Source organism: Pelophylax lessonae, assembly GCF_965119305.1.
Source record: "Pelophylax lessonae genome assembly, chromosome: 7".
Taxonomy (NCBI): Eukaryota; Metazoa; Chordata; class Amphibia; order Anura; family Ranidae; genus Pelophylax; species Pelophylax lessonae.
The window spans coordinates 92,854,886-92,874,127 of NC_138774.1; the positions used below are offsets into that span (position 1 = coordinate 92,854,886).

At 44.9% G+C, this 19,242-nt stretch overlaps 1 protein-coding gene across 3 annotated transcripts in view; it reads right to left on the reverse strand.

The window, feature by feature from the left end:
• Positions 1–19,242, reverse strand: part of DDR1 (discoidin domain receptor tyrosine kinase 1) — an 87,752-nt gene that overhangs the window by 57,870 nt on the left and 10,640 nt on the right. For all 3 annotated transcript variants that reach the window (XM_082263310.1, XM_082263309.1, XM_082263308.1), the window contains exons 2-3: positions 8,988–9,115; positions 4,221–4,323 (exon numbers count right to left, since the gene is read on the reverse strand). In XM_082263310.1, the coding sequence (XP_082119436.1) occupies positions 4,221–4,323; positions 8,988–9,063 (179 nt within the window). In that variant the 5' untranslated portion in view covers positions 9,064–9,115. The remainder of the gene's footprint in view (positions 1–4,220; positions 4,324–8,987; positions 9,116–19,242) is intronic.

Sequence of the window (19,242 nt, forward strand, 5' to 3'; positions counted from 1 at the left end):
ATCATTTTGGGAAGCTAAATGCTCTTCATAACAATTTATCACTAATGAAGGCAAAAGAGTGAACCCCTACTTTTTCTCATAGGCTCACAATATCCCATATTACTGTATTATATTGCTACTCTCAAAAAGTGGCCTAATACAAAACATCCAAACATTCTCAAGGACATCCCTGAACTTTCCTGAAGTATTTTGTCTACAAACTTAAAATCGTCTTCAAAGCATGTTTCATGATACATGTGGTGGCCATCTGAGGAGTAAAATGGGCCGACGCGAAACACAGAACTTTATTACCTCCTACAGCTCTTCTGTTTGATGTGCCATCTTCCTGAACCCTGAATCGAATTAGCAAAATCATCTGGCTTAAAGGGCATCTTTCATCTTCCAAAAACGTACATTTATTTGATTAGGCATGTAAAAAAACAGGTGAACATTGTTTTTCTTTTTTTTGCCATGGACTAACAGACCGCGCAAAAACGTGCAGTATTTCAAAAGTAAAAGGCTTGAAGAGAAAGGGCCCCGAATGATGTGCAGGTGTTATAAACGCTTAACAGAAGATTTTAGGGGGCGAATGGAGAGGGGACCAATACAACTAACAAAACATAGGGCACCATATGTAGAAAATGTCTTAAAATAGATGTAAACCCTAATGGAATGAATTTTAGTTTACTAAAGCACTGTACATCATCATCTAGTGGCCTTTTTGCAGCAACTTCATGTCTATGTGCACTCAAGCAATGGCCGCATGGCATTGCTCAGTGCAAGGTGACAACAGTGGACCATGCCAGCATAATTGGGAACGGCCACTTGAAGTCTCCATCAGAAACTTGTGTGACAGGGTGACAACACAGGAGCCCAACTGGGAGTCAGAGACAGAGCGTTGTTGCTTTATAACAGGAAATACCTGACCAAGGATCCTTATGCGGGATTACCATGTAATATTTTAAGGAAAGATGCAGATTTATAAAATGTAGAAAACGACTTTTGAATTTATATTAACATGTTACAACTTATATAAGATTTTATTGATTGGGCTTTCATATACTATAAGGAAGCAGTAAGGGCTTGTTTAAACTTGCTTCAAAACATGGCTTCTGACACACTTTGTTAAAGCTCTCTGAACGCATGTCAAAGCCCTTGTCACTAAATAAAGAGGTTAGCTTACAGTCCTGTTTACACCTTGTGGTTGCATTGCTTCGGCTGTGCTTCAAAAACTATACCCCATGTCGCTTTAATGGTACTTCAAAACGTCTTTAAAGCCTCCATAGAAGTCTATGGCTAAGCTCGCTTAAAGCACCTGCAGCTTTTCAGAGGCTTTGTTTTGGAGGTGTAGCACAGTCCCCGTAGGGTTTCCCTGAGTTACAAGCACACAGTCCCAGCAAATAAAGTTCTCAAATTTATCCCTCTTCAGCTCGCTCCAATAATCAGTCCAGGGCTATGTGGTTGTTTTTGTTTATTTGATACTTTGGGGGATAGGAGAAGGAAATAGTGGGATACTCCATTTTAACTTTGCACAATGTTGAGGACTCCTATCTTCTGGTACCGCCAGGCTGTTGATTCACCCTGTCACTATGGATGAATTGGTAGTCGAGTCTCTTCTCCCAAGATAAGTCAGTGAATAGACATTTATCTTCAGGACACTCTCCCTAGCATCCTCTTTCTCTTGACCTGCTGACACCCATCCACTGACTATCCTACACGCAGTGGCCCCCCTTAGGTCAGGCCCCTTGAAACGAGTCCCTGTACTCACGATACTGTGGCCACAAGGTCTCCAGTATCTCCCTTTTCAGTCAGCGTTCCTGGACCCCTGGATTCAGCTCCTCTCAACCATTCCTCAGGCCCCTTCAGAACGACCTTTTGCGACCGCATGGCACCTCTACAGAGGAGGAGGCAACCGCCCCTCCCTCGGGACTGCGCTCTCCATTCAAAGTCCCTGCAGCACATGTGCTCCTTGCTTTTTTACAGTCTCCCAGAATGCACCGAGGCGACCTGCCCTCTGCCAATCACCAGGACTGTATCAAAAAGCCTATGCACACATTCGTTATGTTTCCTCCCACTGTCCAACATGCCTCCCTATTGGACCAGTGTGAAACACTCTCTAGACTGAATGGATGGCATACTGAGCACAACGAGCAGACCTCACCAACAGATTCTGCTCTCTGGTAGGCAGAAAGCAATATAGATTTACCAGCAGCCCCTCTGGTAAGCAGACAGAGCTCAAAGGCGCTTTAATGTGTGTTGAATTCGAAATGAGCCCTTACACTTTGCCTTTTTTTTCTGTCTACTGCATGAAACAAAAGAGCATCCAATGGATGGTATAGGTAACAAGAACAGTTCATTAAAGCTCTATGGGTCTCAAGAAAACCAGCAGTTTAAATATCCTTTACATTTTCCCATAATTTATTCTCATAAAGATGAGCCAGGCAAATAAATAAAAATAAAAAAAAAACACACTATTCAATCCAGTTATGTATTTATTGGAAAAGAGCAAAAGTATTTTTAAAAACTGCTAGTAAAAGGAAGCTCTGTTTTTGTAATATCTTCTGGCAATCTGTGCACAGCAGACAAAGCAAAAGGGACACCACTAAGAGCTACTAAGGCTCTGCTGCACTGCACAAGCTTGCATGCAGAGCGAGAGCCGCAAACAGTGCAAGTGGCAGTTTTATACAAAGTTTTGGAAGCACGGTCACGGTTTTTCTAAAGGGTTTTTAATAAAGCAAACCTTGGATGATTTGCACTATTGAAGTATCTTCCTTTCTTTGTGGATACCGGCTGTGTGGTGTGATATGGGGGGCTGTAAGGGTGGTGTAGGTTTCACCCCAATCCTGTATGGGGCCGATACCATACATACATGAATACTGACCTCTAGGCTATGAGGTCCACCTTTTTGGTAAATGTTTGCTTTAAATCCAGTGGTGGCGAGTGACCTGGTACCATAAGTAGTGTGATTTCTAATGTTGGATATTGATATTTTCATCAAGAAAATCGGAGGAGTCTACACCTGGGACGTTAAATTTAATATAGGATACAGTGATAGAAGATTTTTCTAACATTCAAGCTTTTTATCATAGAGTCTTACTACATCTGCTGCAATTTATTTTTATACGCAGTGGAATGCTGTCCAATTAGCAGATTTATGACCAAGTTGTATTGCTTCACTTCAGAGGAGAAAGATTAAGTCATCAACCTGGCTGTACATTGTAGAGGTTTGTGAACCACAAGACTGGCTGAACAGGAATACAAATATTTTGGCAGGTAAAACATTTCGCACATATGCATTTTGTCTGTGTATTTAACTGTTGCCCAATAATTCCACTTTAAAGGAAAAATGTAATTAGTTGCCATGGGTAACATTCTGCCAGATGCTCTCCATCACTACCTTTGTCTGCCCTTCAGCCTTGACTAAAAGGGCAAGCTATAAAATTTAGGTCTGCAGAGATATATCCATTACATAACCAGTGTGCACAGAGGAAGAACTGGTTATATTTGAATATTAAAAGATATAATAATTCTATCATGGGTATTTGGGATAATTCTAAGAAGATGTAAATGCACACCCTCCTGGATTTTCTGAATGAACATTTGGCGCATCTAGGATGGCTGATGACACTGCATGAATCCTGCACCAAAGGCAGCGATGTCCTTTCAAAAAGGTCTTGAAGACAAAGAGCAACCCAGTGAGAAATGAAACTTTACATTATCGGTGCAGGGTGGATCTCAGAAACTTCACGCCACAAGGGAAGCTAATAACACCATTTAGGAAACTGCATCTGTACCAAAGACATAAAAATCCAAGTTGCTTGTTACATCAGCCAAATGCAAGCAGAGTCCTCTGAAAGGGCTTCTGTAGACATTCCGCAGCCTCTCATGACAAGTTCTCACTCTTTGCACCTTTTCTGCCTTGACTTACATATCCCTGCACACAATATAGCTAAGTGTAAGACTTGGATTACTGGTACCTTGGAGGAGGCGTGGCAGTGACACAGGTTGAGCTGCATATGTTCAGTCCTAGAACAGTATGTACATTGGGCACATCTGAATTGCAGAGCTTAGTTTAAAAAAATATATTAGCATGGGTTATATGAATCTTGAGTATGGCCAAGCTCAACTTACAAAGCCAAAATGTTTCCTTGGTTATTTGAAATGTTCATTCATGCACTTTGAAAGAAGACTTGGAAGGGGATCATCTTTAAATACAAAAATAAGTAGAAGACACATCTCACCTGCTATGTTTGGCCTCAGTGGAATCTGACCATGCACTGGATGCTGAGATGTCCTCATCGGGGATGGTTCTGTCCTGCATGCCCAATGCATAGCGGCATGTAGCTAAAAAACAAAAACAAGCAGTCAATTCCGTATCAGCATTGTGACTGAGAAAAGTTAGGCTGAGTTTTAAAAAAAAAAAAAAAAAAAACCCATATGGAGAAAATAAGGAGGCTGACATTGCTGACCATTACTTCGAAAAAACTGGATTTTTGTCTTACTGTAAAAGCCTTTTCTCTGAGGTTCATTGACGGACACTGCGTAATATCTTCATTTGACAGATGGGTTATGCTGCTCTTCCTAGGAGTAGGACACTAGGTGGAAAAGGGCTAACAAAAGTTAAAAAAGCTTAACTACGCCTATTTGGCAGTCCCAGGTGGTATACTCCCACTTCCTGCTCTAGGATCGGGTTTTGTCACAAGCAGTGTCAGAAGAATACATAACCCAACTCCACAGAGGGGTGGGAGCTGTGTCCGTCAATGAACATCAGAGAAAAGGATTTTACAGTAAGACAAAAATCCAGTTGCGTTCATTGACAGACACAGCGTCATATCTTCATTTGACAGATGGGATGTCCTAAAGCAGTATCAGCATGAGGGGTGGGAAACAAACACAGCAGTAAACAATTCCCAACAGGGCTAAACTTAGCCAACCAGGTAAACCAGGAGCTCCACCAGAAACAACAGGAGCTCACCTACCAGAAACAAACACCCTCAAGTGGCAGAAGTCTCTGCCACAGCGGCCTGCAAAACCTTGCAGCCAAAGGCAGCATCTGCAGATGCAAAAATATCCACCTTGTAGAACTTGGTGAACGTGTGTACAGACGCCCAGGTGGCCTCCTTGCAAACCTGGACCACTGACGCCTGATGACAGAAGGCCCAGGAGGCACTAGGCGCCCTTGTAGAATGCGCCTTAACAGAGAGACCTGATCCTTAAATTGAATAGGCCTGCACCACCGTCTGCCTGATCCATCTGGAAATGGTCGCAGCAGATGCAGCCTGCCCCTTACGAGGACCATCCGTAAGAATAAACAAGGAATCCGATTTCCAAATAGGCTTAGTCGCCATCAAGTGCACCTGATGGCCCGGACAAAATCCAAATAATGCAAAGTAACCGCTTTTGGGTGCTTTGGCTAAGGACATAGCGAAGGCAACACAATGTCCTCATTCAAGTGGAACCCCGAAATGACCTTCGGAAGGAACGACTGACAAGGACGAAGCTTTGTCCCTGTGAACCACTAGATAAGGCGAACAACAGGACAATGCAGCCAGCTCCTAGACCCTGCATGCAGAAGTGATAGCCACCAACAAAGCCACTTTCTGTGACAAGGTAAGTAAAGGAATTTCACAAATATTCTCAAAAAGCGATCTTTGGAGAACTGTCAATACCAGGTTAAGATCCCACGGAGGCACTAAGGACTGCACCAGAGAGGGCTAAATGGCAAACTCCCTGCACGAAGGTGTGAACCAAGGAATTAGTTGCCAACGTTTTTTTTGGAAGAAAATTGCCAAAGCAGAAATCTGGCCCTTAATGGTGCCCAAAACCAATCGCTGATCTACACCTTTTTGTAGAAACTCCAGCAGACGTGATACCGAAAAGAAGCGGGGGGGAAATCCCCCGAGACTCACACCAAGTAATTTACGATTTCCAAACTCGATGGTAAATCTTCTGACAAGTAGATTTTCTTTCTAGCTCAGTAGGAATAACTGATTCCGACAAACCCCTATCCTTCAGTTCCTGGCTTTTAATAGCTGGGCCATTAAAGCCAGCGAACGTAAAGCAGGATGGAAGATCAGTCCTTGAGACAGAAGATCTTCTCTGAGAGGAAGCCACCAAGGGGCATTGGCTACCAGGCTTACCAGGCCCACGTACCAGGACTGGCGAGGCCAGTCTGGGGCCACCAAAAAAAAACCCCCTGTACACTGCTCGGAGCACCACAAGGATCAGCGCACCCACTGTGCTGTATATAGCAGAGGAAGGACTGTATACACACAAAGACTCACCGCCATGCACCCAGAGCTGGATCCAGAGCGCCAAACATCCTGCCACACTGCGATCAAAGAGGAAGTGCTGACACTGACAGAGGTCACCGCAAGGGACTACAAGAAAATGGCCGCCCCTATAGACTACAATGGGAAACCCAAAATTGGCCGCCGGACTACACAAACATGGCAGCCAAGGCTGAAGAAAACCATCCACGGCAAAATGGCGGCACCACGTGGGACCCCAGGAAAGTAATAGTCCACCAGGGGGGAGACCGCCAGGGACCCCCCCCGCAGTGCAATAAGTGCAGGCACCCCTAAAAGGGTGCCACCAGTGGCACACTCCCACCGCTGTCCGGCCCAGCATCAATTTAGCACCCCCACCCAACAAACAACCGTGCACCCCAAAGAGGAACTAGGGGAGAGGGCTGGGGGCAGGTGATGACCAATGCAGGGGAAACCCCGCTAGTGACAGGGGGGAAACCATGAGGGGAAGAAGGACACAGGGGGGGTTACCATCCCCAGGGAGGGCCCATGACCACCCCAGCGATTCCCAGAGAAAAGAAGGGGGACACTACTCACCACACCTTGGCATTAGGCAGGCACCACATCTTGGAATGGGGGTGCTGTGGCTAGAGGTACGCTGCGACTCTGGTTGCGACCATTGTCGTGACCAGGGCTATGTGACCTCACAAGGTGTTTCACTCGCCGGCCAGCCCCTGTCCAGTGGGGCTATGTCGCAGCCAAGCTAGCGCGGAGCTAATAGTTGGGTCGCGCTCGCAGGCCAGACTGGGAAGGCCATAAGGATCTAGGATATCCAGTGCGTCGCCCAGTCCGGCTGTTGATTGTTATTCACACAGGAACATAATTGATTGTAGTTTACACAGGAACAGAAAATAAAGGAAAAGAAAAAAATTATTTTGAAAAGGAAAAAATGGTCCTTACTCCTGACTAGGCAGAAAAAAACTGAAGTCCTATAGCAGGAAGTGATAGTATACCCCCTGGGACTGCCTCAGGGGAGTAGCCAAAATTGTTTCCACCTAGTCCAACTCCTTAAAGGGAGCAGCATAAGCCCAAGGGTCTAAGAAGACATGGAGCTGTGTCCGTCAGTGAACGAAAGAGAAATGAAAATTTCCAATAATGTAATGTCTATGAATCCAGACTTTTTGGAACACCCTGTATATGAGTTTGTTGCCCAATCTGTCTGGTCGGCCAAGCTGGGAAACACTCAAGTCTCTGGAATCCTTTATGAAAAAAATGAGTATATATAAACTCATATATAAAGTACTGTATATATAAACCCAAAGAACAAATATTGCAGCTCACCAGTCCTTAGATGTGGTGTCTATATTAGTATTGCAAGTAAAAATTCCTTTTGATCCTGCCAGAAATATTCTATCCTTGTAACCTGTGCACCGAACTGAATTCTTAAAGTATTTTTAAAGGCATTCTATTTAACTGCATTCTATGCATAAAGGTAAAAAAACCTTCTCTGTGCAGCAGTCCCCCCAGCCCCCCCGGCCTGCCCTAATATTTACCTGAGCCCCATCGCAACCCAGCAATGTGCACAAGAGCCTGAGCTCTCCGGGACTCTCTATCCTCATTGTCTTAGAAAGCAGCAGGAGCCATTAGCTCCCGCTGCTGTCAATCACAACCAGTGAGCCGATGAGGAGAGAGAGTGGGTGGGGAAGAGCTACGGCTCTGTGTGTGAATGGACACGCTTGGGTGCCCCGCAGCTCTGTATGTGAAAGTGAGCCTGCTTGGGTACCCCCATTGCAAGCTGCTTGCTCTGGGAGCACTCGGCAGGAGAGAGGGGCCAGGAGCACCGGTGGGGGACCCAAGAAGAGGAGAACCGGGGCTGCTCTGTGTAAAACCACAGACTAGGTAAGTAGAACATATTTGTTATTTAAAAAAATTAATTTATTGATCACTATAAACAATGCTATTCGCATTCCCAGATATTTTTGGTGAACTACAAAACAAAAAACTTTCCCCTGTTGTAATGGAAGTGGGAACAGGGGGAGGCCTTTGTAATCCAAATCAATTAAGCAGCTTAGGATGACATGACTGCACCTTCATAGATCCAGTACGGTGAGTTGAGCAGAAAGTGTTTTACTGCAGGATCACTAATGGTGCTTTTCCACTGCATGGAACGGATCGGTTTGGCTTGGTTTGGCGCTTTCCACTGGTACAGCGGCGCTTTTCCACTACATGGTACGGCTCGGTACAGCTCGCTTAAACAGTACCACCTCGGCTGGGGTTCCAAGCGGGCCGTACCTATACCATATCCCACAATCCTTTGCACTACCTTAGTGCCAAAGCAAACCGAGCCGAGTAGAGCCTATACAGTGCTGAAACGTGCCGACTCGTACCACGCAGTGGAAAAGCAAACTGAGCCGAGCAGGGCCAAGCAGTGCCGAGTGGAGGCGAGCCGGTACTTGCAGTGGAAAAATGACATAAGTGAAAATAGAAGGAAAGAAGCTAGGAAAAAAAAAAAAAACGAATACAGCCATCAAATCTAAGGTCTGACATGCTACAATATATAACATTTTTGCTTTTGGGTTTAGATACACAATAACTCCACAAGTTGTTGTTGCTATATAAATTCTGCATTATCCTGTATAAAAATTACTAACAATAATGTAAAAAAAAAAGTGCTAAACATTGTTCATTCATTTTTTTTTTTTTTTTTTTTTTTACTATAACCCACGTTTTAATGTGGTGAACCTTTTTAATAAAACTTACTTGGATCAAAATGAGCGTCAGGTTCACCCAAGCAGATGCCGAGCAGCATACACAGGGAAAGAAGTCGAAATCCCATCTTTACATCTCCTGTCAGCGGCTTCCCATGAAATATTCCTTCATATTTTTTACTGTGGAAACATATTGATATTTATTAGATTACACAAATCTGAATAAAAAGTTCAGTTTCATCTCTGAAACAAAGCAAATCATTTAGTTGGTTGCTATGGGTATGTCTCCCTATTTTTCTTCTAGTTTTGGTCCCCACTGCGCATATGCAGATAGGACTTGGGGTTCCAGAAACGGTTCCAACCAGGGACATGACCTGGATCCAGACTGCATGTTCTCTTTGTGTTGGGTTTCCTCTGGTGCTCCAGTTGCCTACACAATCAGAAAAGAGACAGCTGGGCTCATTGGCGTATGACCAAATTGGCAGAGTGTGCAAGGTCTTTTGGGACTGTAGTGAATGGTTCAGTGTTCTCTAAAGAGTTACGGAATATGTTGGTGCTATATAAAGAAATACAATAATTACACATGTGTTGAAAGCTAAAGCAGACTATCACTCCAAAAACTGACTTTTACCCACTGGGTAACATATTTCTACTTTTACCAGGATTATGGGAAATGATTAGCTTTTGGCCCTGTGACATTACTGCGATCATACATGGATGTACGAGCCGTGAAGATGTCATAAAGGTTCTGATTCCTTTACATGTGGGAGAAAGAAATTTTATGCTGACACTCAGGTCAGGTGACTTTCAGAGAGTACACTGTCTAATACTCTTAGAGCCCTTTCACACAAACGATCCGATCAGATCCGCCTGTCAGTTTTTTAGGCGGATCGGATGCTCCATGCATCTCTATGGGGCAGTGGATGTCAGCGGAGACATGTCCGTTGACACCCGCTGCCATCCGCATCCGATCCTGTCTGTGAAATACGGAGGGATGGAAACCCTATTTTCCATCCGTCCCGGGGATCGGATTGGATGGGATCGGATGAGAGCGGACAGGCGGTCCGCTCTCATCCGATTCCCCCATAGAGAGCAGCGGGGCTCTGACACCTCCCTCTCCGCACAGAGAGCGGAGACTGAGCTGTCACCTGCCTGCTCAGTGGGGATCGGCGGATCGATCCCCGCTGAGCAGAGAACGGAGCTCATCGGAAGGCGGATCGTGTGAAAGGACCCTTACAGGTGAAAAAGTCCAGTATTTAGTAAAACGGAACAGTGGTATTTATTATTCTAGTATCTGGCACAGTGGGATAATACACAGTCCAATACTCATTCATACAGGTGACACAGTGAGAAAATTTACATTCACGTAATTCAGTGGGTTGCACAGAGGGATACTACATAAGGCTTGTACAGACTATAAGAAAATCAGGCAAACATTTTCATCCAAAGAATTTTCGTACGATTTTCATATATAGTGTGTACACAGCTGATTCAGATTTTACGTACGAAAATTCTCGAAGGGACAAACTCCAAATTTTTTCTCGTACGGAAAAAAACAAACGATTTTTGTTTAATGTGTACCGTTTTTGTACGATTTTTGTACAAGAAAAATCAGAAAAGAAAGACTGCGCATGATCAAAAGCATTAAACAACAAAAAAAAAAAAGCCTTTGTCGTACGAGAATTTTCGTACAAATTTTCATTCATCGGTTCCAATTTGCTGGGAAACAACGAGGAAGATCGGATGATCGTTTGCCCCATTTTCCTATAGTGTGTACTCCACTTTATACTCATACAGGTGACATGGTGAGATAATGCACATTCTGATATTCCAGCAAGTGGTAGAGTGATATAACACATAGGGGGTTATTTACTAAAACTGCATTGTGCAAAATCTGGTGCAGCTGTGCATAAAAACCAATCAGCTTCCAGGTTTTAGCCCCTGTTCACATCGATGCAATTTGACATGTGATTTGACCGGTCAATTTGCAGCCTATTGCCGGCAATGGCACCGTCCCAATTGGTGCGACGCCGGCTTTGTGGAGCCGCACCAATTTCCGTAAGTAGTTTCTGCACTACTTTTGGTGACTTCGGGGGTGACTTCAATAGACATCTGTGCATGAACCCCGCACAGATGTCTTTCAAGTTGCCCCTGAAGTCTCACTGAAATGCGGCTTTAAATTTGTGCGTGTTCAGATGAAATCACATGATTTCAAAGCCGTGTTCAATGTGAACGAGGGCTTATTGTCTAAGGCTAATTGAACAAGCTGAAGTCAGAAGCTGATTGGTTACCATGCACAGCTGCACCAGATTCTCAAAACACCAGTTTTAGTTAATCTCCCCCAAAGTTTAAAACTCATACATATGGCAAACTGAAATAATGACGTTTTTTTATTCCTTAAGGCCCCTTTCACACAGGCTTTCTGATCCGGTCTGCCTGTCAGTTTTTCAGGCAGACCTGATCGGATGCTCCATGCATGCACCACTATGGAGCAGCGGATGTCAGCGGAGACATCTCCGCCGACACCCGCTGCTATCCGATCCGATCCTGTCCGTGAAATCCAGACGAATGGAAACCCTATTTTCCATCTGTCTGGAGGATCGGATCGGATGGGATTGGATGAGAACGGACTGGCGGTCTGTTTTCATCCGATCTCCCATAGAGGAGAGCGGGGATCTGACAGCTCTGTCTCTGCAGTGAGCGGAGACGGAGCTGTCATCCGCCTGCTCAGCACGGATCCGTGGATTGATCCCCGCTGAGCAAAACTGAGTCCGTCGGGCGCACCGCCTGTGTGAAAAGAGGCCAAAGGTGACACAGTGGGGTTCTTTACTAAAACTGGAGCACACAAAATCTGGTGCAGCTGTGCATGGTAGCCAATCAGCTTCTAACTTCAGCTTCAATTAAGCGTTGACAATAAAACCTGGAAGCTGATTGGTTGCTATGCCGAGCTGCACCGGATTTAGTAAATCTCTGCTAGTGGGTTGATGCTCAGTTTTATCCCCATACAGGTGGCTTTAATTTAATTTAATTATGCACATGTATCAGATATTCTTACACTGCGGAAACATACTTAGAGCTCATGCACACAGATAGTTTTTACAGCTGCTGTTAGGGGCATCTGACTTTTTTTTTTTTTACTGCCTCTAAAAGCCCTTCCATGTTAGCCTATGTGTCCATGCACACAAACTTTTAGAGGAGTTTGAAGGCATAACAGTTTAGGGGCAGTAAAAAAAAAAACGACAGCCGGTGCATCCAGGAGCAGAAGTTGTTGAGCTGTAAAAATGACAAACGCCAAAAAACGCTGCTAAATGCGGCTAAACGCTGTAACAAGCTTTTAGCCGTGTTTAGCCGCTTTTGCCATTTTTAGATGTTTCTACATTATAAGGAGTGTTTCCACTGTAAAAACGCCCGCCCAAAAATGCTAACGCCACAAAACACACAATCGCCTGTAAACGCTAGTCAAAAACGCAGCTAAAAGCACATTTTTACAGCTGCTTTTTCCTGGCTGCAGCACTGGCGTTTTTTAAAGGTCCTGTGTGCATGAGGCCTTCTACTCAAAAAGATGACACAGTGGGATAGTATAATGACTCAAAAAGGTGACACAGCAGGATAACTCCCTGTCTTATACTCATGCAGGTAACATAAGGGGATAATATACAATTTGGTGCTCTTACAGGTGACACCATTAAATAATGCACATGCTGTAACTCTTATAGGTGACATAGTTGGATAATATACAGGCTGATTCGATTACAGGTGGTGCAGTGGAAACTTTTCAGTTTGATAATCTTTCAGGTGGCACAGTGGGTCAACAACACCAAGTCTGATAAACGTCCAGGTGGCACAGTGGGTCAACATCAAGTCTGATAATCTTCCAGGTGGCACAGTGGGTCAACACCAAGTCTGATAATCTTCCAGGTGGCACAGTAGGCCAACACCAAGTCTGATAATCTTTAAGGTGGCACAGTGGGTCAACACCAAGTCTAATAATCTTTCAGGTGGCACGGTGGGTCAACACCAAGTCTGATAATCTATCAGGTGGCACAGTGGGTCAACACCAAGTCTGATAATCTTTAAGGTGGCACAGTGGGTCAACACCAAGTCTGATAACCTTAAAGGTGGAACAGTGGGTCAACACCAAGTCTGATAATCTTTCAAGTGGCACAGTGGGTCAACACCAAGTCTGATAATCTTTAAGGTGGCACAGTGGATCAACACCAAGTCTGATAATCTTTCAGGTGGCAAAGTAGGCCAACTACCAAGTCTGATAATCTTTCAGGTGGCACAGTAGGCCAACTACCAAGTCTGATAATCTTTCAGGTGGCAAAGTAGGCCAACTACCAAGTCTGATAATCTTTCAGGTGGCACAGTAGGTCATCACTAAGTCTGTTAACCCACTGTGCCACCTGAAAGATTATCACTCAGTGGTAGAAATTTACTAACACTCGTGCATTCAGAATCTGGTGCAGCTGTGCATGGTAGCCAATCACCTTCTAAAATCAGCTTGTTCAATTAACCGTTGACAAAAACCTGGAAGCTCATGATTTCTACACACAGCTGCACCAGATTTAGCACTTTCCAGTTTTAACAAATAACCCCCCTGTCAGAGAACAATCCGCAGAAGAACTGGCATATTTGTCAATTGCCATCAGAATCGCGCATTGGGGAGCGGAAATTTGCCAATGGTAATGACCCCCAGATTACTCCACAACAGTACCTGTAAAAAAAATAAAAAATTTTTTTAAATGTCCGAAAATATCGGCCGATACTGATATGCGATGACCAAAATATCGGTATCAGTATCGGCAATAAAAAAAACGATATTGGTCGATCACTAATATCAATGCCTGCCTACAAACACCTGCAAAAAACGCCTGAAAAACCGCCTGAAAATGATACGCTCCGGTGTGAATGAAGCCTTAAGGCTCGGTTCACATATAGGCGTTACGGATCATGGGAAATTGGGCAAATCGGGAATTGCCGTGATCCTGCCTGTGATTCCGAACCATTGCAAGTTGCGGGACGCCCAAGCGATTCCCGTGACCTGCAATGGCACCCCAAACGCGGCACAATTTTGCCACGATTGTCGCCTGAATCACGTTAAAATCCCAGGGCGCCTGACGCCCAAAAGAAGTTCTTGTACTTTGTTTGGGCGTTAGGCATCCTGCGATTCTGTTTGCGTGATTTTACCGCGATTCATCAGTAACAATCGCGGCAAAAACCCGCCGCGTTTGGGGTGCCATTGCAAGTCACGGGAATCGCTCGGGCATCCTGCGACTTGCAATGGTTCAGAATCGCGGGCAGAATCGCGGCAATTCTGCCCGCGACCTGAAATGCCTATATGTGAATGGAGCCTTATCACCTGAAGGTGACGCAGTGGGATGATATTTAGTCTTTTTCTCTTAAAAGTGACACAGAGAAACAATGCAAAATACAGTTACACAGAAAACATAAAAAGGTATGGCACTACGAACACTGATACATTCACTTAAAGGGGCTGCTGCTTGTGTAATTCATTCACTATAGTGTATTTGTTTGGCGGTGTATTTGTTCATCACATTTTTTATATATAAAATACAGTTATGTCAGAGTAGGAATATATTCACTTTGGTACTTGAATAGATGACACATTGAAACAATGCACAGTTAAATTCTCTTACAGGTGGCACAGTGGAATCATTTTAGTGTGGTACTTTTATGCCAGCCATACATGGGTAGATTTTCTTTTAAAAATCCTAATTAGGAATTTTTGTTTAAATTTCGCACCATTAGTGGGCTGCAACAACGATTGATTCTCCTGTGGCCATTTGAGTGATCCGCATGTTGGACATTTTTGGAAAAACAAACAAATTTCTAATGAATGATAGGAGAATCATGCGAGAAATATAATCAAAAAAGAAATGTGCGTGAGCTGTGACCTGGAAAGAAAAGAAGATTCCCAGCCACAAAGGTCAAACTGAAGGCTCGGTTGGTCAAACTTCGAAATCAATGGTGGCACCATCAGATTACAAAACGCACAAAATTTCTGGTTTTGGAAAGAAAATGTATTTGGAGTTCAACCCATGTATGGCCTGCATTACAGATGACACTGTGAAACAATGCGCAGTTCAATCCTCGTACAGGTGGCATGGTGGGCTAATTTTCAGTCTGGTACTCTTAGGCTCCTTTCACACACTCCGTCCGTTGGACAGAGTCCGTTTTTCTCAGCGGGGGATCGATCCCCCGCTGAGCAGCAGGAGGACAGCTGTGTCTCCGCGCTGTGTGCGGAGACACAGCTGTCAGTTCCCCATGCATCTCTATGGGGGAAATGGGATGGGAATGGACCGTCGGTCCGTTCTCATCCGATGCCATCCGATCCGCTGGACGGATGGAAAATAGGGTTTCCATCCTTCCAGATTTGACGGATCGGGTCGGATGTCAGCGGACATGTCCCATAGGAATGCATGGGGGGACCGTTCAGATCCGCCAAAAAAACGGACAGGCCTTAGGCCCCTTTCACACATATGGTCCGTTCAGTTCATCAGTTTTACATCCATTTTTCATCCGTTTTTCATCCGTTTTTCGTCAGTTGTTATCCGGTTTTTATCCGTTGTCATCCGGTTTTCATCCGTTGTCATCCGGTTTTCATCCGTTGTCATCCGGTTTTCATCCGTTGTCATCCGGTTTTCATCCGTTGTCATCAGTTTTTCATCCATTGTCATCCGTTTTTCGTCCGATCCGTTTTTTTGACGGATGAAAAATAGGGCATTCATCGGTTCAAAAAAACAGACATTGACGGAAGTGGATGAAAACGGATGTTAACTGATGATCATCCGTTGTCATCCGTTTTTACATAGAGATACATTGATGTCCGTTTTTCATCCGTCAATGGATGGATGAAAAACAGACAAACGGACAGCATGTGTGAAAGGGGCCTTAAGCTGGCCATACATTATACAATTTTCGTGTTCAATTTCCTCTAGATTTACCTTCAACTATGTAGTGCAAGGGCCTGCCTGATTGCATACACATAGAAAGTGTTTAGGTGTGACCTCATATTCTATGGTTTTGGTAAATCTTAAGGAAAGTTGTAGAAGAAAATTGTATAATGTATGGCCAGTCTTAGGCTCGGTTCACATTGGTGCGATGCGGGAACCCTACGAATCCACTGCAGGTTACCACATCGCACCCGACTCTCAGGCAGTTCACACTGCCATATGCCAACTGCTGGGAGTGCCAATACAAAGTTAATGACACCCCCAGATCAGTTTGCATATCACAGACAGGAATTGGATCACACGGGTGTTCACACCCATCGCACGTGATTTGCATAGCAGTGCGGTGTGAATCACATGTGATGTCTGACATCGCTATAGTGTGAACCGGCACTCACAGGTGACACAGTCAGTAACACAATACACAGTTGAATATTCTTGCAGGTGTCCCAGTAGAATAATATGCAGTATAATACTCCAAGAGGCACAGCGAGATGATGACACGCCTGATACTCCTGCACAGGGCCAAGCAGCACACAGCAAAGTCTAATGTTTAAATGGTTAATAGAATGGGAATTCTAGACATTGCAGAATGAGTAGAATGCCCACAATACGCAGATTGATAAGGGTGGGACAGTGGGCTTGCAGAGACTGGAATGTGAAGAATTACCATGGAGAGAACACAATATAGGGATAGAATACAGACTGGCACTTGTTATTGTGGCGCAGCTTGATAAAGAATTTCTCATAGAATACACTGGAGCTGACTAATGAAACAATGCAGCAGAAGTGGATCATCTGCGTGTAGCAACCCATTCAACTCCGTTTCTATTTGAAAGATTGGACCCCGCTCACTTTTGTAAATCAGCCCTATTGTGTGGTCATAGCGAGGCAGAAAACCGTGAGACATCAGGATGAAAAAGAATGAAGTGTGATCATCTATGGCAGCCTTTCCCAACCATTTCAACACAGAGGAACCCTTGAAATAAATGTCTGGTCTCGGGGACTCCCTGCTAAAAATTACAATTCTACAACTCGACACATTAGTGTGACAGTCAGTGGGCCTCCTTAGGCCCCTTTCACATGGCCTTTCCGATCCAGTCCGCCTGTTAGTCTTTCAGGTGGACCTGATCAGATGCTCTGTGCACCCCTATGGAGCAGCGGATGTCAGCAGACACATCTCCACTGACACCCGCTGCTATCCGATCCGATCCGCTCTGTGAAATCCTCCGGACGGATGGAAACCCTATTTTCCATCCGTCTGGAGGATCGGATATTATCGGATGAAAAGAGAGACGGTCGAGCGGGGATCTGACAGCTCTGTCTCTGCACACAGAGCGGAGATGGAGCTGTCATCCGCCTGCTCAGCAGATCGATCCCCGCTGAGCAAATCGGAGTCCGTCGGGCGCACCGCCCGTGTGTAAGGGGCCTTACTCTTGTCATCATTGGGAAGAATTACCCCCTTACAGATAATTAAAAGGAACAATGGTGTCATTGGGAACTTATCTGAGAGGGAGAAAATGCCCGTTGCTTAACCACTTCAATACAGGGCAATTTCACTCCCTTCCTGTCAGGCCAATTTTCAGCATTTAGCGCTGTTGCATTTTGAATGACAATTGCGCGGTCATGCAACACTGTACCTAAACCAAATTTATGTCATTTTCCCCCCACAAATAGAGCTTTCTTTTGGTGGTATTTGATCACCGCAAGATTTTTTCTTTTTTGCTAAACAAATAAAAAAAAGACCGAAAAGTTTGAAAAAAACAAAAAAAGTTTTTTTGTTTATGTTATACAATTTTGGAAATAAATACGTTTTTTCCTGCACTGATGAGCACTGATGAGACTGCACTGACAGGCACTGATGAGGAGGCACTGATGGGGTGGCACTGATGGGCGGCACTGATAGGTAGCACTGATATGCAGCATTGGTATGCACTGATAGGCGGCACTGCTGGGCACTGCTGGGCACTGATAGGCGGCATTGATGGGCACTGATAGGCGGCACTGACGGGCGGCACTGATGGGCACTAATAGGCGGCACTGGTGGGCAATAATGGGCACTGGTGGGCGGCACTGATAGATGGCAATGATGGGCACTGGTGGGCAGGACTGATGGGGAGGGCAATGGGGGGCTCCCTGAGCCCTGATTGCCATCCCTGGTGGCCATAGTGGGCATCCCTGGGGTCATGGGTGGGCATCCCTGGTGGTTCTAGTGGCACCTACCCCGAGGGTCTGCACTGGTAATCAATGACCCCCCCCCCCCCCCGTCAGGAGAGCCGCAGATCGGCGCTCCTTTACTCGTGCCTGTCAGGCACGTACTGAGGAAAGCCGCTCAACGGCTCTTCCTGTTTACTATGTGACCAGCCGTGATTGGACACGGCTGGTCACATGGTAAAGAGCCTATGTCAGTAGGCTCTTTACCGAGATCGGAGATGCGGTGAGTAAGACTGACACGCCGCATCACCGATCGCCGCTCTGCGCACCTCCCCGAGCGCATTATCCTGCTGCCGTCATATGACGTCCGGTCAGGATAATGCAACCACTTTCTTGCCGTCATTTGCCTATAGGGTGGGCGGGAATTGGTTAAGGAACCCCTAGAAACCTCAGGAGGAACCCTGGTTGAGAAACCCTGGTCTAGGGGGTAAAGGGGACTGAACTGGGCCATTACTTCACTGGGTATTAGCCTGCTCCTTCTCACACTGTGCAGATGACAAAGCTTTATGTTACACAAACTATCTCCTGGATACACATTATACAATCTTCTTTAAATTTTTTTCCTTTAGATTTACCAAAACCATATAATATGAGGTCAAATCTAAACACTTTGAATGTGTATGCAATCAGGCCGGCCCTTGCACTACATAGTTGAAAGTAAATCTAAAGGCAATCTACCAACAAAAGTTGTATAGTGTGTATCCAGCTTTAGTATGTTTTTCTGCTTCTCCTCTTGTTTGGAGCGAGAAGTGTCCGTTAGTTGAGGTCACCGATCCATGCACCCTACAAATCCCATAATGAATCTTGCGAGTGGGAAAAAGAGGGTGACTACACTCTTACTTACAGAAGGACCATGGAGAACAAACGTAGCCACCCTCTAACAGGAAGAGAAATCAAAGCCACAAAAAAAAAAAGGAATTTGGAGAAGGTTGAGAGCAATACATACTTGAATGGCAATAGCATTTTCTTTTTTAAATGGGAGTTTAGGGTTACTTTAAAGTATATGAGAATCCTCAACTTGTAAAACAACCCTATTCAGGGTTATGCCCCATACACAGGATCTGAAAATCGGACGACAGATCGTCTGACTTTTTTCACTTGCTAGTCGCAAGTAAAAAT